We start from the raw sequence: 26,098 nt of genomic DNA on the forward strand, positions 1-26,098 counted from the left end.
TGTCTCTTCCGATCCCTCGAAGTCCTACTGCCCATGCGTGAAGGTTTACCGCTTCGACTCATGGCACCTCCCAGCTCAGCTAGCTTCTTCGCTTCACCTCTACTATTGAAGAAAAGCTTATTTGACATTCGCACTTGTTTAATCTTCCTCAAAGAACTGGACTGAGTTGCTGACTGAGCACATAAATAGGACCCTCGTTCGCGAAGTACACACCTATTTATTCCCTACGAGGGCAACACCTCCGAAGCAATCTCATTAATATTGAAGCGTCAACAGCCCGGTGTCGACTGAGTCATATGCCCCAATTGGGCATTCGGCGTTCTACGTTCATGAACCAGCTGGGGCAATGGCAGATTTATCAATCTAGACGGCTTGAATACCCCAGCCGTTCCACGAATCGATTCTACAGCACAAGATTCATAAGTAACGTGTTATTCGGCGTTCTACGTTCATGAACCAGTTGGGGCAAGGGCAGATTCATCAATCTAGACGGCTTAAATACCCCAGTCGTTCCACGAATCGATTCTACAGTACAAGATTCATAAGTAACGCGTTATTTAGCATTCTACGTTCAAGAACCGGTTGGGGTAAGGGCAGATTCATCAATCTAGACGGCTTGAATGCCCCAACCGTTCCACGAATCGATTTTACAGCACAAGATTCATAAGTAACGTGTTATTCGGCGTTCTACGTTCATGAACCAGCTAGGGCAAGGGCAGATTCATCAATCTAGACGGCTTGAATACCCCAGCCGTTCCACGAATCGATTCTACAGTACAAGATTCATAAGTAACGCGTTATTCGGCATTCTACGTTCATGAACCGGTTGGGGCAAGGGCAGATTCATCAATCTAGACGGCTTGAATGCCCCAACCATTCCACGAATCGATTCTATAGTACAAGATTCATAAGTAACGTGTTATTCGGCGTTCTACGTTCATGAACCAGCTGGGGCAAGAACAGATTCATCAACCTAGACGGCTTGAATGCCCCAGCCGTTCCATGAAGGGCAGTTCATCAATCTAGATGGCTTGAGTGCCCCAGCCGTTCCACGAATCGATTTATTTGTACAGCAGTCATGAATTCATTTTGTTTATGATTAAATCAGATCCCTACTTTTAATCGGCTGTTAAGTCTGCCATCTCACGTAATCTTGACATTTTATTCCAAATGCTGATTCTCCTAACTATATACTCGTAGAACAAACAATACGAGAAATATTTTCAGAGCATATAAATTTTTCATTCATAAATCGGGCGTTAGTAGTGGACATTTTACATATGAAAATCCAAAAAAGACGAAAGTCAACAAACAAAAAACATACATTGAAATTGAGTATAGCCTAACAAAACTAGAATGTCACCCAAATTAAGTCTCAGGATCAGACTCAAGCGGCTCAACGTCCACTTGCTCGTATGGAATTGGCATGGCCAATGTAACTCCAGCGGCAGCAAGGGCTTTGAGCCAGCCGTGTCTAAATCCCCGATTCTCAAACTTTGGGACTTCTTCTACGTAGTCATTAAAAGCGGCACTCTTCCCACCCTCGAATGCCGCGGAAGCCTTATATTCAACTTTTTCCTTGGCCTGCTTCAACCCTTCCAACTTGGCCTCCAGTTTCACAAGCGCCTCATTGGCCAACTTGAGCGATTCCTCGCTCGCGTTTGCCCTTTCCTCGGCATCAGACCTGAGTTGATCAGCAGTTCTGGCCCTTTCCTTCTCAGCCTCTGCCCGTGCACTTTCCATTACGGCTCTCATTGCCTCAAACTCCACCCTGCTCCTTTAGCCATCGACTTCCGATTGCAAATGGCCAATCCTTTCGACAGCGTCACGCTGGCGTTGGCCTAATTTGGCGATCCTTCCAACTGTCTGCAAAACAAAGGATCGTCACATTCCAAGAAGCATCGAATGCAAACCAAAAGATCGTCACATCCCAAGGATAAACACGTACCAGAAGGGCCGACTGAGTAGTTAATGCTACCATTGCCAAGTTCGGCTCGGCATGAAAGGTCGCCTTGTTAGCCGGCAAGGAGACTGTGGTGGCTAAGCTCAATGCCACACCTAGATCTTTCAAAGCCGACGCTTCAGAAGAGATCGACATATTTTTTTTATCTTTGGTTCAATGATGAAAGGGGCAACCACAGCCGACTCTTCTAAACGTGGCCGCTTATCAACAGGGACCTCTTTGAAGCCATCTTTGTCCTCGGCGCTTCTTTTTTCGCCTCGATCCTCCGAAATCGGCCGCTCTTCTGTAATCGGACGATCGACATCCTTTTCTGTCTCGGCGACGACAACCTGAGCCGATTCCTCTACAACTGTAGGTTGAACTGACTCAGTCGGGACAAGTCCGGAACGGATGGCCTCGACTTTTTTTCGGGCGGCCATGCGTTCGACGTTCCTCTTTCGTGCCATCTGCGTAAGATTTTCCCCAGCCATTTCAGAGTAATCGCCGATAATGTCTCCCAAGTTTGAAAAAATATCTGCGAAGGCGTCCCCTCGGCCCGATGTAGACGGAGGGTCAGAAGAGTTCAATCTGGCTTCCTCAAAGGCCGAATTGATCGCTTCGTCAACTTCCGCGGCCAACCGGTCCGAATCCTCGGTGATTGGTTTGGCCACTTGTTCTTCCGCATGTTCAGAATCAGATGACTCTAAACCGATCTGCCTCAAGTTTTTAAAGCTAGGGAAGGTGAGGGCAGCAAGTTGATTGTCACCTCGCGCGATCGAAATACTGTCTGCCGCCGAGAACGTTGTGTAAATTGGCTCGTACCGCAGGAGAATGTGGGCTGCCCTCCCTTGTTTTTGAAGGTTTGGACGACCGACGAACTGTAGTGCGGTCTTGATTTCTGCGAGCACGACGTCGTCGTCTGAAACCAACACTCTCTTCAAATCGTTGCCTACACAAACAAAACGATAAGATGAACACAGTGCCGAATACATATACATGCAAATATGAAAAGCAAAGTGATCTAATCGGCCCCCTAGTTCGCCTTTTTTCCTCGGTACCGTGTCTAGGCGATCTTCGCCTTCGCTGAACTCCTAGTTGCCGTGGAAAACGACCATCACGTCGTCGACACGCTTGCTAGAGCTGACAAGCACAGTCACTAAGTGATGATCAGTATCCTTAGCTCTAAGAAAGTAGCGCCCTAGCCGGCCAGTAGATTTGGCTAGGGCGCAACAGTGCCGAATGGCAGGAATACCTAAATTGGTCATAAGACGACGATTTGGTTCTACGATCTCCATTATGATGCGAAAGAAATTAACGTTGGGCTGGGAAGGGATTAGACCCCAATATCTAAGAACGACCCTCAAAAGTGGGTGAAGAGGAAAGCAGACTCCGCCCTCAGCAATTGATAGGAGAGGAAAGACGATTGTGCTCTCATCTTCCCTCTGCATATCAGTGATGCTGTCTGCCAAAAGTGACAGATAGACGTCATCAGGGATGGAGAAATGACGTCGAAAGCCGGAGATTCGATTCGCCGAAAGGAGCTCTTTCAGATGTTTTGCCATTCTTTTTAAGCCAAACCCAAGGATTACGGAAAGTTAAAAGCAAACAAAGAAACGAGATCAAAAATGAAGGAGAAGAAGACTTACAGGAAATAAAGGGAGAAGCGAGAAACAAGGAGTTGTAGAAGCCGCGAAGAGATAGAGTTGCACTAGAGAGTGAGCAAGATATCTTTTGAACATTCAGGATATACACTTGAAGAGACAATTTCAAATCATATTAAATGGAAGCAGTGTACGAAGGGGCGAGAAAGCGTTACAATGACTAAGAAGCATGAGCGCATTCTGACACGCATTGATAAGAGGGTTAATCGCCGAATTTTTGACTTCCCAGGCTAAAAGCCAAACACGCCGACTAACTGATATTAGTAGGGTGTTTGGGGGGCAATTGTGGGAGCCAAAAATTATATTAGACCCATAGGGACGGATGTGTGTCCGGCCCGAAACATAACCTCTATTCGGCATATACCCCAGCCAATCAAGGAGCCGAATAAGATAACCAGTGTCCCAGCCAGTAGGACAGACGCCGAGTAGAGGTACATGTGACGGAGCAAGGACGGGCCCAACCTAAAGGCCCAAAGGAGATACTATAAATACGGGACCACCCATCAGAGAAAGGTATGTGAGAATTATTAAGCTTAGCTGAGAATACAAGTAATCTTGAGTGCAGAGACTAACTTGCCCGTTGGAGTGCTAATTCCAGCACCCCCGACCGGAGTGTTTATCCCTTTTCAGGTGGCTAGCAGAGGATCGCGAGCGTCCCCCGGATCAAAAGAATATTTCTAAACCACTTCTCCACAATTATATAGGTGAACAGTTAGAAACTCTACCTTTTCAATTAATTCTGATAAATAAAAAATTTTGATAGGGAGGTATTTGTAATTTTTTAAACCACATGAGATAATTTATTTTTTAAACAAATCTCAGGGAGTTTATTTGTAATTCATCCTTTTTATAATAATTTAGACAGAAAGTTTACATTGTCACTTGATTAAAAGTATAAAAATTTAACTCTGGTGAGGGTGTAAAGTAAGATTAGGTGTGAAGTATAAAAGTGCACGGTGTAAAGTAATTTAAAATTAAATATATACCATACATTTAATTTTTAAGTACTTCTAGAAATATTTTTTAAGATTACCTAATTTTTTCGGTTTTGGTTAGGTAAGACCATCTCCAACGGTGAACCAAACCTGGCATCAAATTTAAAATTTGGTGAAAAAGTCACTTTTTTAAGCTCCAACGTTTTCACCAAATCGATATCAAATCCAGAATTCAGCAAAAATGGTACCAAACTGAGTGCAGGCGAAGCATTTCACCAAATCACTGTTCCTAACCGTTGGGATGAGACGAACGGGTCGACCATCCGGTTGACCAACCGGTTAACCAACCGGTCGCCCCGGAGAAAGTTCAGACAGTTCACAAAAAGGTTGAAACCAGTCAAAAAAAAAAAAAAAAAAAAAATTTTTGCCTAGGTGGTCGACCACCCGGTCGACCGGCCGGTTGACCACCCGGTCGACCACCAAAAGTTCAAAAAGTTCAAAAAAAAAAGGTTCAAACCGGTAAAAAAAAAAAAAAAAAAAAAAAATTTTGCCGTTACCGGTTGACCGGCCGGTCAACCAACCGGTTGCCCAGCGCAAATTTGATGAAACGGATTTGATGTTAAACCGTTGGAGCGCGAAGTATCAAATTAAAGAAATGATCCATTTTTGACTCAGATTTAGTGAAATATTTGGTACACCGTTGGAGATGCTCTAATGTGATAAATTAACTGACTTTTTATTTAAGACAGTACAGACAAAAAAAAAATTGGTAACCGTTAAGCCATCGATGGTCCAATCTTAAAGTTTCCCACTTTTGATTAATACTCACCCTATCAAATTCTCCTCTGACTGAGTAATATTATATAAGCTAATAAATTTTAGGAAAAAAATATTTTTTATTTTTATTGCCTAACTTTGATCAAAAGTTTATCTTTAATTGTAACAATTAATTTTTTCAATTTTAACTTGTGCGTTTTTTCTACCACTTACCTCTTAAAATTTGGATATAAAGTGCTTAAAGCACATTTTAAGGACACCGGCAAATATATATATATATATATATATATATTTTTTAACTATTGAATTTTGACTCAAATTTTATTTTACCCTGTTATGTTTCAATTTTCATTTAAATTTAGAATCACAATGAAACATGAATTAAAGTCTAAAGATTTAAATATTATAATTAGAAAATATTCTTCAAACAGTGAAGCGAGAGAATAATCACATTGAAAATACAAATTGAAATTTAAGAACTTAATTGTTTTGATTAAAAGATAATGGGTTGTCAACGAGATTAAAATCTAGTAGCATCTTCTCACCTCTCAGGTATGAGAGGTCACGATTTAACTCTCATCAAAGGCGAGATTGATAATCATCAGAGTTTTTAGTTTCACTTATTGTAATTATCATTTTTGCTCGATTTATTTTGACAAAAAATATTTTTTTTTTATATTTAGTGGTGGTGATGGTGTAATGAAGGTCGAGCTGGACGTGGTGACATGGTTGTGGGGTGATGATAACAGTGATGGTGGCGTTGACCATGGTGTTGGTGTATTGACATTTATAAAATTTTAGTTTGGAAAAATGTTTTCTGCCTTTTAAAAGTAAAAAATATATTCTGTTTAAATAGACTTGTTTTCCATTAACTATAGAAAATATTTTTTATTAACTTTTATTTCTTATTTGTTAAGAAATATACAAATTATTTTTTTTAAAATATTTTTCATTCAAACAAAATACCGTTAGGGGCTTTTTTTTCTTCCACGCAATAACTCAGCCTGTTCTTCTTTCCCACAGCCCCTTCTTTTTTTTTTTTGGGTGGCTAAACTTCATTTAAAATTCTCCAAACACAAAAAAAAAAAAAAAAAAAAATTACTATAATGGACCAAAAGTGAAATTTAAGTAAAAATTCAAGATTGAAAAATATAATATACTCATAAAAAATAAGAAAAATTACAATTCAATGATATTTTTAAAAAATACTAACAGATTCATGAAAAATTTAAAATTTTAATTGTTAATATTTATAAAACTTATCACTAGTCTAATTTTTTTAATATTAAATTTACACTTAATTATTATTTTTCTTAAAAAAAATTACTACACGCCTATCACACCTAATTATTTCATTCTTTTAACTTTTATTGTTGGGTATTTGAGTTTAGTGGACACCTATTGTGAATCCAACCTTAATAATTCAAATCATTCACATTTTAAGATTCGTTAAAAACAATAAATATGTAAAAAATAAGATGATTGAATTTTGGTGGCTATATATTTAAATCATATTTGTCTTAAAAAAATAGATGTTATTCTTAAAATTATATTTGTCGTCTATTTTTTTTAAAATAAATGTGATTCAAATATATAATTTTTGAGGTCTAACATATTAATTTTTATAGGTTTATTTTTTTCGATGTGTTTTAAAAAGTGAACAATTCGAATAATTAAAATTAAACTTACAATAAGTCTATTAAACCCAAATACTGTCTCAAATTATATTTTCTTTTTTGTTATGTAAGATATCTTGAACCAGCTTACGCGCACCAGATTGTCCCTACAACCCGAACAAACCTTCCGAAAGAAGGCTTATGCCCTGCGATCCGTGACCCCAACTGTTATGTAGGATATCCTGAGTCAACGTACGCACACCAGACTAAATCTCTATAATCTGAACAAGCCTTCCGAAAGAGGGCTTACACTTTGCAATTGAGCTTACGGCTTGCTATATGTGGCCCCAATTATTATGTAGGATATCCTGAGTTAGTTTATGTGCATCAAGTTAAGTCTTCATAGCCTAAACAAGTCTTTCAAAAAAGAGAGCTTACACCTTACAATCCGTGGCCCCAAAATATGCGTCTTCTGAAAGAGGACTTACGCCCTGCAATCCGTAAGCCCAAAATAAACATTTATTTACTAGAAAATTCAAACCTCATACTTGAAAGAAAATAAATCTTTAGACTTTAATAGTCACCTACTAGCCTAACTATCTCCAATTATATTGCAAACTTAAGAAAAGACCAACCCTTGATTATTAGATGTAACACTCGTCGTTTCTACAAATTCATTATTACATCAGTTACTAAATTTCTAAAATTTCATTATTACACAATTTAATTAAAAGAATAAAAATATGTGTGATATTTTTACGATTTCTTCAAAGCCAAGATGCCCAAAGAAGGTCGTCATCACCATCCCCAGTGAGAAACTTCCTCTTCACTCTCCGGTTTGTCCTCTTCAACAACTCCGTCTACCACGCAATGCTCACTATAGTCTGTTGATCTCATACATTTCCATGTTTAGGACCAATCTGATCCTCAAATTACACATCTCTTGACTACCCATTTGCGAATTGGTTTCAATTCACATTGGGTTTTTGCCTACTAGCTCCGATATTGGCAAAAACCCTAGTGTTTTTAGGCGATTCGTTGATGGGTTTTGCTGTGTTGACTCCACAACCTTGATTCCAGAGAGCTTTGGTTCAGTTCAAGGGGTGGTCTTATGGTCATGTTCTGAAAGTTTGGATGCTTCAATCTGACTCTGAAGACCATTTTTGAGGTTATTAATTCTCACCCTCTTGTTGATTTGTCTTGTTCTCAACTGGGTTCCTCCAGATTTTGATGTTTGACTAGTAATCTGTTATCAGAATTTTGATTTTTATCTGAAAGTCAGGATTATTCAATTTCACTCTGAAGACCATTTTTGAGGTTATTAATGCTTAGCCTCTTTCTAATTTATCTTGTTCACAACTGGGTTCCTGCAGATTTTGATGTTTGGTTGGTAAACTGTTACCAAGTTTTTGATTTTTTCTGATTTGGAGGAATAGTGGCTTCTCTTTTGGATTCAGAAGCTGTAAATGTTGTAACTATAACTGCCATGAAACCTTTTTGATGTTTTATGTGCTGTTGATTTATGGCTTCCAACAAGAAATCCCGAATCAAAGATGCGGCTTTTCGCCGTATGTTGTCTGTGGTTCTGATTACTTTGTTAGGGGTTGTTCTAATTCTTTTCCTCCTTCGGACGAATACGGTTTCACATATAGTGACCCGACATTCGAATGAAATTGATCAGAATATTGAACCGACTAACACCCACTCCCAATTTAGAAGAAAACTCATCCCCAAACAGAATGAATTGTCAATTATGTTGGAAAAGAAAAATCAGTGGCCCCCAAGAAACTTGGATTTATTTCCCAAGCTAGCCAAGGATCATATAACAATTGTTCTATATGTTCACAATCGCCCCCAATATCTCCCAGTAGTTGTTGATAGCCTTTCTCAAGTAGTTGGGATTGGTGAAACTCTATTGATAGTTAGTCATGACGGGTATTTTGAAGAGATGAACAAGATTGTGGAAGGTATTAGGTTCTGTCAAGTGAAACAAATATTCGCCCCTTACTCGCCCCATATCTTTAATTATAGTTTTCCCGGTGTCTCGCCAACAGACTGCAAGGATAGAGATGACTCAGTTAAGAAACGTTGCAAGGGAAATCCAGATCAGTATGGAAATCACCGGTCACCAAAGATCGTGTCACTAAAGCATCACTGGTGGTGGATGATGAACATAGTGTGGGATGGGTTAGAGGAGACTCGTCAGCACTCGGGTCATATTCTTTTCATAGAGGAGGACCACTTTATTTTTCCTAATGCTTATCGCAACTTACAGCTACTTACAGCTCTTAAGCCTAAAAAATGTCCTAATTGCTATGCTGCAAATCTGGCACCGTCTGATGTGAAATCAAGGGGAGAAGGGTGGGAAAAATTGATTGCGGAGAAAATGGGTAACGTGGGTTATGCCTTTAATCGAACGGTTTGGAGAAAGATACATAGGAAGGCAAGAGAATTTTGTTTCTTTGATGAGTACAATTGGGATATAACAATGTGGGCAACGGTTTATCCTTCTTTTGGTGGTCCCGTTTACACTTTACGAGGTCCAAGGACGAGTGCTGTTCATTTTGGGAAATGTGGTTTGCATCAAGGCCAAGGGGAGAGTGTTTCTTGCATTGACAAAGGTGTGGTGAACATCCAAGTAGAAGAGATTGATAAGACTGGCAATATCAATTCAAATTGGGGAGTGCAAGTTTTTGAGCATCAAACAGGATACCAAGCTGGGTTTAGGGGTTGGGGAGGCTGGGGAGATACAAGGGACCATGAGTTGTGCTTGGAATTTGCTAGCATGTATCACTTCAGACACGAAATATCTTCCTGAAGAGTCGAGTATCTACCATTTTTGGGATTTCCATGTGTTGTAACTGGTGAGGTATGAAATTGTTTTGTTGAGTTGTTAAAAGAAAGCACAAATAATTGTTACACGTTTGTACCATGTTAGAGATATTCTTCATATTATTTTTTACTACATTTCTGAAACAAAATCATGTTTTTGATCTCCCAGCATAGTATGGTCAGCCTTTTGGTATTGACAATTTGAATCTACGGATTTTTTTCTTTTTTTTCTGTGGTCGAGAACTCTCTTCAACATATATTGGCTGTAATATTTTTTTTGTACATTACTTATTAATCACCAATTATATTCTCATTCTCTATGTACTATGTCTTTGAAATTGTGTCTTTTTTCATAAGTCCTGACCCATTATCCTTGTTTCTTGAGCTTATAATATGACGTAAAAAATCAGACTTCATATTGAAAGTTGTCCAAGTTACAGGCTCCTGATTGAAGAAAAGAATGAGCTTCAATGATGAATTCATAATTTGTTGAATAGCTTCTGATTCTGATGGAGGAGATGAAGTGCACATAATTTAATAAAGCAGTGTGATAAGATTGCAATTTAGCGTAATGGGGATATAAAAGTTGGAAATTTTAACGTAGTACGAGACTTAAAATCGTAGATAAATGAAAAAAGAAAAAAAAAAAAAACAAAACCTAATCTTTGGGGTTAGCAATGACAAACGTCAGACAAAAATATCTCAGATAAGTTTTTTTTTTTTTTTTGGTATGGATTTTTACATTTAAGACTTATTTTCTTGCTAGTTTTCTAATATTTGGGTTTATAAAAATGAGAAAGACCTTGAAATGGTCTTCCTTAACTTAGATAAGGCGCATGATCGAGCCAATTGAGAGAGAGTATATCATGGATTAGAAAATGAAGGTATACCAAGTGGATATGCTGAAATTGTAAGGAGAATGCATGCTGGAGTTGAATTATCAAAGACTTCCATAAAGCAAAGCCTAAGACTGAGTATATTAGTATACTAATAAGATTGAGTGTACCTTGGAGTGAAAAATGAGGGAGCAGTTGTATTGATTACAGAGGTATGATGCCAACAAGTGACCATTATCTTTTTGGTTTCATTCACTTGGTGAATATTAAAGAGGGTAGGTGGCATCCATAGGAAAGCGCTAGAGGATGTTGGGCTAATTATTGGGGCGTAATGGATAAAGTGGATTTTTGCTCTAGAACATCGTCTAGTTGACATATTATCTAATTGAGGGAGAAAGACACAAGATATGATACAAATATTTGACAATCCATTAACTCGTTGATAAATTGAATGTTGTTGAATTAAGATATTGAGACTGATTGATGAGAAGAACCGATAGGTCTAAATGAGCAGGAATTCATAGGCAATAACAAAAAAATGACATCACATGGGGGCGAGAGATAAAGTAGAGATGGTTTGGCTATGTATGAGGACTAAAACTTCACTATGATGGGGGCATCAAAGAGGATGTGGGTCTAGGCCAAGCAAAAAGACAAGCTGGCTTATACTTTAAACAAGGCCACAAATGGAGTATCACGGTGCATTAAATTCCATTTTAGTTCCTAAGAAGTTTGGTAATGTACTTTTCAGTTTATTTGAATTTTGAGGTAAGCTTCCCAGATATGTCTATTGTATAGAAACTGGATTGAAAAGTAGTGGTTACAACTTGACAGAGAAGAGTAAGCCGCTGGCAATACACAACATCAAGAAAAAAGGAGACGATTGACACTTAATGGCACAAATGACTAAATAAATCTTTGATAGCATCATACCTTTTTGAATTATGTTTTTAGTACCAACATGACACTGTTGGGTTTAATTTTTTGGATCTGTTGAGCTCATAAAATAATTGTATTTACTATTTAAGAATGAATTATTTAGATTTGGTATTTCTATCATTGCAAGTGGATGAATTCATTCATCTAGCTTGCTTATGCTAAAGTTATGCTCACCTCAATTTGTAAAATGAAACTTAAAGGAGAAATAATTCAAATTAAGTTTTGTGGGTCATTGTTGGTGAGTGGCCGGACCATGGACTCTCCTGAAATTATGGTGGGTATTGAGATGGCATAGGACACCAGAAGTGGAGAGAAAGAGCTGAGATAGCCTTAGAGAAGGGAGATAGTGGTAGTGAGGGAGAAGCATTTTGAGTTGGCCGGAGGGAGCTCCGTTGTGGTGAATGTGATATTCTCTAATATGGAGGGGATAGCCTCCTTATTTATAGGTATGCTTTGGGGACAGGAAAAAATAGGTTCTTTGTGTGTTTCTCGACAAATCGGAGGAATATTTTAACAGTATGTTGGACAAGCTCACCAAATATGAGAAAAGTGTTGAGCTCATGCACCGCGGTCATGGCCTTAAGTTGGCTCCATGTGAAGCCTCTCTCGTCAAAGTAGAGCCACTCTGAGGAGTGAGGTCATGGAAGCGAGTCACTTTGACATACCTAGAGCTCTGACTGTCAATTCTCTATGTCCCTAGTAATCTTGCTTGAGGGTCATAGGGTCACTTGAGCACTCAATGCCTACAACACAAACCCTGATGGCTACCTAGGCAATGCCCTGGACCTAGGTAGGCATGATAGCATCAGGGTGCCCTTTTTGGGAACCAAAGTATTTAGAAGTATGGTTTGAAGTGGAGCATTTTGCTTTATTGAGCCAAGGGAGAAGATCCGCCATGTTTTATGTGGTCATAGCACCCAACACTTCCATGGAGGTATCCCTGTGAGAGAGACGGGCATAGGGGGTCAACCCCTGGTGGAGAACCACTTGGCCAAGACTAGGGTATACCAAGTGTGTTGCTGTGAGGTGGAGACGACATTCTTGAGTGGAGAGTCATTTACCCAGCCAAGGGATAATGTGGGCATGTCTTGGAGATACCATGGAGTGCCCTATGCCGTGCTTTCAGTGAAGAATCATCGTCTCAACTGAGGGGTGCTCGAGTTTCATCCCATGGTGCTATGGCTCAGGTAGCACTGGATGCATTAGCTAGCCAAGCTCACCATTATGTTTGGTCCATGCATCACTGCTTTGGCTTGACAAATGAATCCAATGTTCACATATGGCGATGACCTGGCACTGATGCCACTTGCATATAGAGATCAAGATGCCAGTGGAGATGACGTGGCAGCAACATGGCTCACCACATGGAGATCAAATACAGGTACCCACAGTTTTCTATAGCTTCTTCTTTACAATTTTGTGATGGCGTTACTCTAATGATGATTTTAACTTTTGTGTTATTATATATACATTTAAATTTTGTTGGACAAAATTCTGAATGAGTAGTTGGTTTAAGACTAGCATCTTTATGTTGATGTCACTCATCCGATGCCACTACAAAAGCTAATAAGATAGCAGACATCAAGTAGAGTTACAATGTAATTGGAGAACTTGGTGGAAGTCTCTGATCAGTTTACTACTCACTGTCTCACATGCAGAGTATAGGCTTGCTAACAGGTGAAACGAAAAAGCTCTCTCTTTTGACCGATTAGCACAGATATTAAAGTGGTTCACTGATAAATCAGTCCAGATTGATGCATTAGGCCTGAGAATAGGACTCAAAAACATTAACAGTTGTGTTAGGAATTCCTATGTACTGGTTTTTCTATTTGAAAAATAGTTCTAGTCCCCCTAACACTGCACATAGGACATCGTCTTTTTGATTCTGTAAAATAGTTCTGCTTTCACTACTACCATTGTGATTTTGGCTTCTTTTCATTGTGTTATTGATACGTGCTTTCAGATACTGTGGAAATGGAAACAGAATTGAATTTTTTTTTTTTTCAAACCTAAGCTCTGTTAGTGAAGTGATTCCTCCATGCTTGCTTACTATGCTTACTGAGTAGCATAGCAATATTATTCTACTTGTTTTCTATGCATGAACACATTCATATCTTTATCTGGAACCTTACTGTTTTCTTATTCAACACAATGCATGCTCTTCATAGGAAGGGGAAAAAAAAAAGGGTGTTGAGTGGCATGGAACATGTGTTGTGTGTTCATAATTTTAGTTCCTAGTTTCCATCATATAACTGATAGAACTTTTGTTTTTGTGGTTGTGGTGGATGATTGATTTTGTGTATGAAATGAAGGGAAAAAGAAAAAAAAATGAAAAAAATTTGAACTAAAATTTTCACTTTTTCCTTATTTTCAGTCAGAACTCACAGTTTTCACAGCTGGATGACATCCAATTTTTGCGAAGTTATTTGGTAGTTTTGGAACATGATCGGGTGGTGATTCAAGAGTTTTGTGATTGGTGAAAGGAGAGAAAGACTTTGTGTTGGGACATGAGAAAACAGTAAAAGACCTGACAATTCATGAATGGTGTATGACCTAATAATTTTTTGGAAAATTATACTTAAGTGGTAATTTGGAAAAAATATTACACATATATGAAAAAGTTTATAATTTTAATTATTAATATTAATGAATTTTACTATTAATTTGTTATTATTTTTCAAGCTTTACACTAACATGTAATTTCTCCTAATTTTTTTTCTAGTTTTGTTGGTTTTGAGCTATATGATGGGGATATGCATTGTGAATTGTGTAAAATGGTGGGTTTTTTTTATTAAATTAACTAAAAAACCATAACACTCAATTACATCACTTTATTTATTGTTTTAGAAAAATGCTTGGGAGCACTAATTAGTGCTCCCACTAATTAGGTGGCAGTGGGTCCCGCCATTAATGATGTGATGTTTTGGTCTTGGAGTTGTATTTTTTTTATTTTTTTTATTTTTTTAATGTATTAGTGCTATTAGTGGTGATGTTTTTAGTGGGATGAATCATTGTTGATTGTTTTATACATTCATTTTATAAAAAAATCGTAAAATCAATTAAAATAATCACACCAATTAAAATAATCACTTCTTAAATGAGCTCATAGTCTATTGGCCCTGTTTAGTAGAGCCGTGGGAAAGTGCTTATAGTTTATACCTTAACAGTTTATAACTTATAACTATGAACATAATATGATTTTTGACTTATAAATTAATCTTCTTTTGTCTCACTTAAAGAATAAGCTGATTTTTGACTTACAAAAAGTTATAAGTTATAAGCTTAAATTAAACTAAACATATCAAAATAATTTAAATTAAGTTAAAAATTAAAATAAGCTGAAAAAAAATTATATCAAACATGGCTATTGTGTACAAACCAGAAAAGGTTAAGGGTGAGGACCATATATGTTAGGTCATATCTAATGTGATGGGAGAGTTTTCTCTGCGATCAAATCAAAGTGGGGCTAACAATTCAGAAGTAGTGTTTGGTCACACTTCAAAGTTTGTATGCCTCAAAATAGCAAGGGGTCAGGTATTGATTTTTTAAGTAATTTTAAAAAAAAAATTATAATTTAAAAAAAAAAATCAATATATTTGAAAATTGCTACAAAAAAAATTATTATTAGTGGGTTTTTTTTTTAATTAGTTTTTTAACTTTTACTTTTTTAACTTATTTAGTAAAACAATAACTTTTTTAATTTATTCCAAACTGAGCCTAAGATCAAGATCTACTTTTAGGTAATAAAAAGTAAAAAAATAAGGGTACTCCATCTATAAATTAAAATTTAGATTTTCTTTTTTCAAAAGTTCACTGACGCAGCGGAATACACAAGAACTAGATATCGTTCTAGTAGACGAAAAGGGCTTTTGAATTCACGAGAAAAATAGAACTTTGAATCTATAAGAAAAAGAAAATATCTTAATATTATTGATTGAATGAATAAAAGTTAAATAAAGTTATCTTTGCCATGAGGCTTACATAGCTATTTATAATAAACTAAACTTAATACTTGTAGGAAAAGTAAATTTAAAATAAATAAGGAAACTTAAATCAACCAAATTAAGAAACCTAAGAGAATAGGAAACTAGAATTCTAAACTATTTAAAATCCTAATCAAAATCTAATTCCAAAATAATAAAATTAAGAAACCCAATAATTCTAAATTATTTATACTAAATTACAAGAATCCTAATAAAATAATATATCAAAAATATTAAAACTAAAAATATAAAAAATTGTTAAAATCTTATCCCACATCAGACTCTTCTTCTTTGAAAGAATTCGCCATCGAGTTCATATTAGAGATTTGCCATCGTCCATGCCAAATAAAAAGATACTTGGAATATTTCAGTTGTTTGTCTCTCTTTCATAAATTATATGCAAAGAAGTCTACTTTCTGAAAGTTAATCTCTATATGCTTCAACTGGTTGACAAGATTAATTAGACAAGCATTGAAAGTTAAATTAAATTGCTCCACACCAAGAAAATCAATGAAGTGTATTTTATGTTGATGTTGGATACTCTCTAGACTTTGCTCTGTCTTATGTTGGATACTCTCTGGACTCTATTTTGTCTTAGATTCAGTTGGACATTCAATTATCAATCTTAGAATATCAATTGCATCCTCAATCAGCTTCTCTGGTGCACATGTCAACTTTATGGATAAACTACCAATAAGTCCTAATAGTTAGATTTAATTCCTATCAAGTCCTATAGAAAATAAGTCTCAATAAAATTGTTGCTAAAAATAATTTTTTTGTGACAATTTTTTATATATATCGCTAAAAATTAATAAATTAGTGACTTTTTTTGTCATGATTTTTATAAATTGTCGCTAAAACTTACAATTAGTGACTTTTTTATGACAATTTTTCTCAAAGAACCTATTAGACAATAAGTCCACTTATTTGGACTTACATGTAAGTTCCCCCAATTTTATTACCTCATCTTTTATTTATTCTTTTCCATTGAGTCCAACTAGATCTTCTTCTTTTACGATCTCATAACCATCATAATAATCAAGAGATAATAGTTCCTTCATTAGAAGCTTTTGGCTAACTTCAACGTTTTTCTCTTGCTTCACCTCTTCATTGTCTTCTTCAAATTTCTTGATCAAAGTAATTTCAGTGACCTCTCTTTCATCAATTTCAACGTTCTCACCATTGTTGAAATCAACTTGATTTTCTACTTCAATTGAATGTCTATTTGGGTCTACAAAATTTTGAAACATTGAGGTACTCAAAATCTTTTCTTCTTCAATGTGTGGTTGAGCGTGACAAATTTGTTGACCTACAAGACTTGATTGACCCAAACTTGACAGAACCATAGTCATGTACCTCGAATAATCTGTATCCACAATTCCATAATAATTATTGAATTGTGAAGAATATTGTAAATCAAAATTACCTTGGAACAATTGTTTTGATTCAAGCTTTCTTTGATATTGTAGATACAATATTTGCCCATGATTTGTTTGAAGGAATCTATAACTCATAAACTTCTTCATCTTATACCACGTCCTAATAGGTTGTTTGTATTGTTGTCTTCGATCATACTGCAACTGTTTCCACCATGTAGAAACATAATCTTGTAACTTACGTGCGACATATTTGGCTTGCTTTTCTTCGAAGATTTCCATACACTCCAGGAATTTGTCAACTTTGTGAAACCAATAAATAAAATCCTCAGCATGACAAGAAGCATTAAAATAGGAAATTTCTGGTGGTACTTGATAATCTGAAAAGTCATGATTGATGCAGTTATTGCTATTGAACACATCACTGAATCTTCGTTGTCGCATTACCGACAGGTATTCACCATAATCCTCAAATAACTCATCTTCAGATTCGTCATCACTATCGTATTGATAACAAGAAGATCGTCTTAAGACGTTGTGATTAATAGGCTAGCCTTGGGCAAATCCCATAGCGCGGTTCCTATTAACGTTGTGACTAACAGGTTGGCCTTGGGTAAGTCCTTTGACTTGAATCCTATTAGATCTTTCTCTACGATCATTGTTAATAGAGCTTGTGCTTCCTCTTTCGATGAATAATATCGAGCCAGGAGAAACCTTACTCTAATATCACTTGACGCAGCAGAATACACGGGGATGATATATCGTTCTAGTAGACGAAAGGGGCTCTCGAATTCACGAGAAAAATAGAACTTTGAATCCACGAGGAAAAGAAAATATCTTAATATTATTGATTGAATAAATAAAAGTTGAATAAAATTGTCTTTACCATGAGGCTTACATAGCTGTTTATAATAAACTAAACCTAATACTTGTAGGAAAAGTAATTCTAAAATAAATTAGGAAACTTAAATCAACCAAATTAGGAAACCTAAAAGAATAGGAAACTAGAATTATAAACTATTTAAAATCCTAATCAAAATCTAATTCCAAAATAATAAAATTAAGAAATCTAATAATTCTAAATTATTTATATTAAATTACAAGAATCCTAATAAAATAATATGTCAAAAATATTAAAACTAAAAATATAAAAATTATTAAAATCTTGCCCTACATCATTCACAAATTAAAATACTTTGTCACGACCATCATTGTCCCATACCATCGTCCTTCTTTCTAACACTATCTCTCCGTCGTCGCCGCCTGAGACATCGACGACCTCCGTAACTCCATCGTCGATCGAGATGTCTCTCTGTGTAATGATGATGATGATGACTCAAATTTGGACTTCGCCGAACATTCCGCCGTCTCAGATCTGAGTCTTCTCTACCCAACGATGTTGGAGTCATTGAAAAATAATGAATCTCCAGCACGAAGATCTCTCTCTCTCTCTCTCTCTCTCTCTCTCAATTAAACACAATCTACCAGCTCTCCATTACCACGTTATAGCTGTATGTAAAATAAAAATGGAAATGATAAGTCTACTGTTTGTTTTATAGAAACATGAGAAGCAAAAACTAAGGCAAGTAACAACTGCTATTGTTTAATGAAATTTGTTTTTATTTTTATTTTTATTTTATCTTTTTAAATTGTCAATGGTCGGTTCTCTTGCCGACGAGCTATCAATTGTATAGTTCGATCTAGATCTGGTGTGTGTATATATATATTTTGGTTGTGTGTGCAGTTATTTGTTCATATTTGTTCAGATCTGGTGTGTGTGGTTTTTTTGTTCTATAATTTGTTGTTGCAACTAAAAATTATACCGATAAAATTTGAGATCTACTCAAAAATTGAACAAATAGGTTGAGATAAACAAATTTTGTTCAACTTTTTGAAACAGATGGGGAAAAAAAAAATTCTACTTATTTTTTTGTTGTTGTGGTTGTTGGTGATGTTTGCAACAGATAAAAAAAAATTAACCCAAACAGATTGTTTTCAACAGATAGTAAAAATCTGGGAGTTTTTTCTGTTGTTGATAGGTTCAAAAATTGAATAGATAAAATTTAAATAGATTTGAATAGATAAGAAAATAAATATCTATGGAATTGTTTCAACCGATAGAAAAAATGAATTGTTATTTTAACAGAGAAGAAAAATTGAATAGATAGATACCAGAAAAAATTAAAATTTGAATAGAAAAAAATGAACAGTGTGTGGGTGATTTTTCGACTACACTGCCAACTCAGTATTCAGCTGGAGAACACTAGCAGAATAGATGACACCTGGCTAATCTGCAACAGAAAGAGAAGATTCCGGCGGTGGTTCGTCCACCCGGGGGCACTCAGACGATCAAGTCAGTATATCTCTCACAGATAATCAATAGTGCAAACTCACTATTTAGAATATAAATTGCCTACCTTAGACCCACGGGGGTGCCTCTCTTTTATAGCTAACTCAATCCTTGTCCCAACAGGAGCCTAGCTCTAAAGGACTTAGGATTACTATTAATCTTGGACTCCCAGTAAGATTGGGATAAACTCCCTAAGAATCTTATCCTTTCCTAACTGAAGTCTTCCTCCTTTCTAGAACTCTTGTACCTTATCCGCTTATCTCGGACTCCTCTTGTGCCTTATCCGCTTATCTCAGACTCCGATATCTTCGAAAGTAACCTCGGCCTTGCCGAGATAACCTCGGCGTCATGACCAGGACACGTGGCACCTCGGCGTCACCTTGGCCATGTGTTGGTACTTAGAAAATATATCCCCACAACTGCCCCCTAGGTTCTATTATCTCGGCATTCTGAGGTGATGGAACCTATATCAGTACCTCATGCTAGTTCATCGGCTTAAGCCCAGATCATCATTGTAGGCCAATATGTCCTCTTTAAGATCAAGAATCCCAAGGGCTTCTTCACGCGTATGAGCTGTCATACATCACAATTCAACCTTTTCGGCTACGTGTCCTTTTCTTATTGGATCGTACTTGGTACGTGCTTCTTAATCGTCTCGCGCATGCGTGCGCCGTCTAACGCTCACGTTGTTTTAGGCGCATTTAGTTCTGTTTTTCCGCCGTCTCCAGTTTTAACAAAACTTTTTCTTCTTCTTCCATCTTTTCACTTTCCATTCGATATTCTTGTTTTTTTTTCTCTCTTACTTTTTTCTCTTGAATCCGCCATTGCTCCAGACTTCAAGCTCTGCAATTGCCTTCATTCCTCCCTCATGGTGAAGCTTTTGCCGTTCTGCTACTTCTGTAACTGTCGCCTGACTTCGACGATCTTCATACCGGCTTCACTTTTTCTGGTAAGCCACTGTTCCTTTCGTTTTCAATTCTCTGATGCTCTTTACTACTTGTTGCCATTACTGCTTTGTTTAAACATTTGATTTGTGAATCTCAGATCTGAGTGTGTTTATTCCACGATTTCGCCCTTGCTCATGTCTTGAATACACGCATTGTTCACCATTTTTTTGCACTTTTGCCATTGTTCTTGACCGTGCACCCCTTGTACTCACTATGTTCTTGATAGTCCATCTTTGTTCTTGATTCTGAAACTTGTTCTTGTTTTCTGGTTTTTGTGTCTTTTCCAGATTTGTGCCTTCAATCTTCGTTTCCATAGACTTAGGTTTGAGATTTGTTTGTAGAACCCACAATTTAGGAAAAACTGAAACGAACTCCTTCTAGATCCATACAAATCCTTATCAAAGTGTACTTTTAGGTTTTTGGCCGAGGTCCTTTAAACCTTCCAAAAATACTTCTTCCTGAAATCCAATATCTCTATTTAAGCCGACATCATGGGTATGTGGAAACATAGGGTAAACACCCCATCCAAACTAGAATTATTTAGACAAGAGTTTAAAATCCCAGCCGACGTCCATCTAAGGTTGGTTGGGGATGATGACTCCATCATGCCTACTGATGACTCCATACCTTTCCCTGTGGTAGCCTTCATTGAGTGTGGACTTCGGCTCCCACTCAACACCCTTTTCCGTGAAATACTTCATTATTACAAGTTGAACCCAATGCAATTTTCCATCAATTCCTATCGAACCATCAATGGTATCATAGCCTTAGCCAAACAAAAAAATGCTAGGATCACATTAGCCGATATCCAATATTGCTACACTATGTGTGGCCTCAAAAAAGACACCGGCTACGTTTACTACCTCAAGCCGAGGTCCACTGAATACAAAATCATTGCCGACCTCCTTGATTCCAACAAGGGAGCTGGGGACGATTATTTCATTACTTCAGGGAACTGGGAGTTCGCCCCAAATGAAGAGCTCCATCTCTTCCCTCTCCTTCGATCAGTCTTTGTAGAGGGCAATGGTAAGAGCCCTGCATTCATAACTATTTATTTTTTAAAGTCTTTCATACTTTATCTATTTCTTAATGTTTGCTTCTCTTGCAACTGTTCCTAAGCCACCAAAAAACTTTCGCCAATCCTTCATTCCCAGCAAGGATTTGAAGAAACTTTTGGACTTGCCAGTCCATAAACGGAAGGCGCCTCTGCTTCTCAGTTTTATTCCAACATACAAGTCAGCTCTGTCCGATGTCCCTAGGAAGAAGAAGAAAAGTCTTTCTCCACCCTCTGCCACAACTCCACAAACCGCGTCCACATCTCGGACAGACCAAGGATCCACCTCTGATCCAGCTGAGTAACCGTCAACCTCGGCTCCATACTTAATTCCAATATCCTAATGCCGCCGTCGACACCGAACAGTTTCTTTTGCCGAGATGGGTCGCCCAAAACCAGTTGCCAAAGATCTCCTAGCTAACATTCTAACTGATGTTGATGCCCAACCAGTTCCAACCCAGCCTCCAAAGCCAAAAAGAAAAAAAAAGGCTCAGCCCAAGGCAAAGGTGACTCAGATCGATTCTGAGGATACCTTGCCAATTTCCAAACTGGCTTCGAGTGACAAAACTGCCTCTGTCCCTGCGAAGAGGTCCGCTGAAACACTTCCATCCGAATCCACCAAATCCAAAAGGCCGAGGTCATCTTCTGCAACGACCTCGGGGTCTACAAAGCCTGATGCCCCCTAGACCCCCGAGATTACTCTGGAAGATAAGCCTGTTATGGCTAGTGATAGCGCCGATGATATCAACGTCGGTGTCGCCCTCAGTACTGCTCTACTTATTCCCGGCGATCTCGACTGGAACGCCGAGTTAAGCGAGTACGAAAATTATGCTTTGATGCTCCAGCGTTCTGTTCAAGTGAGTATCTTTACTTGGTAATTTTTTCCTTTCCTATACTTTAAAAGATTTTGCAATAACTTTTGTCTTGTGTTTTTTTTTTAGGCCATCCAGCATGTCCATTCTTTCTCTATTCAATCGTTTGAAAATCGGGAGAAGTTGACCGAGATGAAGAGGGAGTTCTTTACTCTTCAAAAAGCCAACAAAAGCCTTCAATCGAAAATGAAGAAGTTAGAGGACCAAGCCGAAGCTGCCATCAAGGCTCAGACCGATGCCGAAGAGAAGTTTGAATCTGCTGAGGCCATTAGGAAGGTTGCTGAGCCCCAAAAAAGAGAGGCTGAGGAGAAGATGGCCCAGGCCCAAAAAGAGGTACAAGAGGCCTTGGCTACCAAAGAGGCTGAAATCAAGGATGCCGACGAGAAGGCGTATGCCCAGGGCATGGCCGATGTCACGAAGGCCTACGAAAAGCAAGTGAAGGAGGCATGCAAGAAGGGTTTCACCCTTGGTTGGATGTCCCTTCTAAAAAAGATAAATGTCCCTAAAGACTCGCCTTTGAGAAACGCCAACGCCATTCCTCTTCCATTCCCTCCAACTCCAACTCCAACTCCAGCTCCAGCTCAATCTGATGATGACTCCGAATCTGAGGAGGAGACCTTGGTGAGAAAGCCAAAAGATGCTGAGGGGGCCAAGTCCCCTTTTCAGAGTGAGCAAGTCCTAGACTTGACTTAAGATGAAGAGGGTGATGAGGTTCTCAAAGATGCTGCTCCTGAGAAGACATCAGTCGACGTCACCTTTGCTGACAAGAGCCTTGACGAAATCCTTGCCCAAATTGATGCCGAGCTTGTGGTGGAAAAACCTGCCGAGGCGTCTTCCCAACAGTCTTCCGAGATCCAGACCCAGCTTGCTGATAATGCTGAGGAGTCTTAGTTCTTATGTCTTTTTGCTTTGTCTTTTGTACTTTCTATTTTTCTTCTTTGGGAACAATTATAAGCTTTTCATATGGCCGACGTGCCTTTTAATGAATACAACTTCCTTCTTTCTTTGGATGTTTACATGTTTGCCTTCTCTGTATTACTCTTGTACGATTCCATACTTAGAATATATCTTTAATAGACACTACAATCTTTGTGCAATTTTCTCGGGGTAACACACATCGGTAATACAGACTTGGTTTAATTTTAACTTGTAAACTTTTCTCAAGTTTCAACAAGTATAATCATCTCGGTTTAACTTTAACTTGTAAACTTTTCTCAAGTTTCAACAAGTGTTAAACAATGATTTCGGTTTAACTTCAACTTGGTTTAACTTCAACTTGTAAATTTTTCTCAAGTTTCAACAAGTGTTAAACAATGATTTCGGTTTAACTTCAACTTGTAAATTGTCCACAAATTTCAACAAGTGTTAAACAATGATTTCGGTTTAACTTCAACTTGTAAACTTTTCTCAAGTTTCAACAAGTGTTAAACAATGATTTTGGTTTAACTTCTACTTGTAAATTGTCCACAAATTTCAACAAGTGTTAAACAATGATTTCGGTTTAACTTCAACTTGTAAATTGTCCACAAATTTCAACAAGTGTTAAATAATGATTTCAGTTTAATTGTCCACAAATTTCAACAAGTGTTAAACAATTATTTCAGTTTAACTTCAACTTATAAATTGTCCACATATTTCAACAAGTGTTAAACAATGATTTCAGTTTAACTTCAACTTATAAATTGTCCACAAATTTCAACAAGTGTTAAACATATTCTTCTTCTCTCTGCCCTCTAATGTGAACCTGAGTTCCACTTGGGTTCTCATTATGCATGTACTCTAGAGACAATGTCAAGTATCTTGAAAAAAGAACCAGCTGAATCTTTATTTATTTACTTCGGTAAATGGTAAAGGAATAAGGAAATTCTAATGATAAAAAAATTTCAAATTGCAAGTGTTCCAAGGCCTTGGCAACTCTTTGCCCTCATTATCTTCAAGCCGATAAGCCCCATTGCCCAGCACCGAGATGATTCTGTAGGGTCCTTCCCAATTTGGGCCAAGCTTGCACTCTCTGGGATCCTTCTTGTTGCCGATGACTTTTCTTAAGACGAGGTCACCAATCTGAAATTCCCTTAGGTTAACCTTCTTGTTATAAGCTCTGCAAGCTGTTGTTGGCATGCTGCGAGTTGAATTGCAGCTTTCTCCTTTCGTTCTTCTAGAAGATCTAGATCTCGGGCTAAGAGTACATCATTAGTCCCGTTCTCTACCCCCTGGGTTATGATCCCAAGGATGCCGACCTCCAGCGGAATGACTGCTTCTGTGCCATAAGCCATGGCAAAGGGGGATTCCCCTGTTGATCTTCTCGGCGTAGTCCGAAATGCCTAGAGTACATTGGGCAATTCATCTACCCATTTTCCTCTTGCTGCCTGCAGCCTCTTCTTTATCCCATCCATAATTACTTTGTTGGATGCTTCTGCTTGTCCATTGCTTTGTGGAAAGCTTGGGGTTGAAAAGTAGTTCTAGATCTTGAACTTTGCACAGAAGTTCTTAATTAGCTTACTGTTAAATTGAGTTCCATTGTCCTCGACAATTGCTCTTGGAATCTCAAACCTAGTGATAATGTTCTTCCAAATGAAGTTCATCACGTCCACATCTCGGATCTTGGCAAGAGGTTTAGCTTCTATCCATTTAGTGAAGTAATCTGTTGCTACCAGCAAGTACTTCCTTTGTCCAGTTGCTTGGGGCAGTTGTTCGACGAGATCCATGCCCCATTGGGCAAATGGCCAAGGACTGGATACAAGGTTCAGGTCTGCCGCTGGCTGGTGTATCAGAGGTGCAAACCTTTGGCATTGTTCACACTTCTTTACATAGGCTTATGCATCTTTCTGCATGTAAGGCCACCAATACCCCTAGGTGATCGCCCTATGAGCGAGTGATCTGCCCCCAGCGTGGCTTCCACACTTTCCTTCATGTATTTCATATAAAAAATCTTCGACTTGTAAAGGGTGTACGCACCTTAAAAGGGGTCCAGTGAAGGACCTTCTGTAGAGATGTCCTTCTGCTGTCAGACTGAATCTTGCCGACTTCAATCTGATCTTGTGTGCCTCCGTGTGGTCATCTGGAAGCTTTCCTTCTTTTAGGAATGCAATGATTGCATCCATCCAGCTTGGTCCCATGTCTATACACATCGCTTCGCGCTCTGTGGTTAGTGGTTCGATGCTCGGGCCCGACAAGTAATCAACCATTATGGTCCTTGCTTTTCCAGGTTGTACCGCACTAGCTAGGTTGGCCAACGCATCGGCGTGGCTGTTATCATCTCGGCTTACCTGAAGTAGTCGACAGTTCTGAAACAAGGCTGACAACCTGATGACCTCCTTCACGTAGGCCGACATTCGTTCATCTCGAGCTGCAAACTCGCCCGTTGTCTAGTTAACTATCAGTTGTGAATCACAAAAAACTATTACCTCATCTGCTTGCACTGCTGCTGCCAGCTTCAGTCTTGCAATGAGTGCTTCGTATTCTGCTTCATTATTTGAGGCCTTGAACCCCAAATGAATCGATTGTTCTACTATCTGCCCATCTGGAGATATCAAAACTACTCCTGCCCCCGCTCCCTGTCGGTTGGAACTCCCATCAACGAACAGTCAAAAGGAGTCGCCGATGTAAATGCTGCAGGGTCTGAGTTTTTCTTTTTTCTTTTGTTCTTTCGTCTTTACCTGGGCTTCTTCTTGCTTGTTTGGACATCGTTCATCTTGGCTCAACGGAGCCCGATGTATGATGGACTCTGGCGTGAACTCGGCCACGAAGTCGGCCAAAACCTGGCCTTTGATTGTTGTTCTAGGCCTGTACTCCAGATCATACTGGCCTAGGGCGACTGCCCATCTGGCTATTCTTCCTGTTAAGTCTCCCTGCTGCAATAGGGACTTCAATGGATGTTCTGTCAGTACCACAATTTTATGGGCCTGGAAGTAATGGTTCAACTTCTTTGAAGCCATTATTAAAGCCAGTGCCAATTTCTCTAAGGGTAGATACCTCGTT

General features: G+C 38.1%; 1 protein-coding gene across 2 annotated transcripts; it reads left to right on the forward strand.

The window, feature by feature from the left end:
- The first annotated feature begins 7,612 nt into the window (after positions 1–7,612).
- On the forward strand, positions 7,613–10,083 carry LOC114289886 (alpha-1,6-mannosyl-glycoprotein 2-beta-N-acetylglucosaminyltransferase). 2 transcript variants are annotated; one of them, XM_082879763.1, is made up of 2 exons: positions 7,613–8,248; positions 8,305–10,083. In XM_082879763.1, exon 2 carries the CDS (start codon positions 8,454–8,456, stop codon positions 9,747–9,749), a length of 1,296 nt encoding a protein of 431 aa, XP_082735889.1. In that variant the 5' UTR covers positions 7,613–8,248; positions 8,305–8,453; the 3' UTR covers positions 9,750–10,083. The 2 variants fall into 2 exon arrangements, with proteins under 2 accessions (XP_082735889.1, XP_028089521.2); XM_028233720.2 differs by having other exon boundaries at positions 7,650–8,099.
- Positions 10,084–26,098: the final 16,015 nt, after the last annotated feature.

The sequence above is a fragment of the Camellia sinensis genome, chromosome 7 (assembly GCF_055761805.1).
Source record: "Camellia sinensis isolate YWXY chromosome 7, ASM5576180v1, whole genome shotgun sequence".
Classification (NCBI taxonomy): Eukaryota; Viridiplantae; Streptophyta; class Magnoliopsida; order Ericales; family Theaceae; genus Camellia; species Camellia sinensis.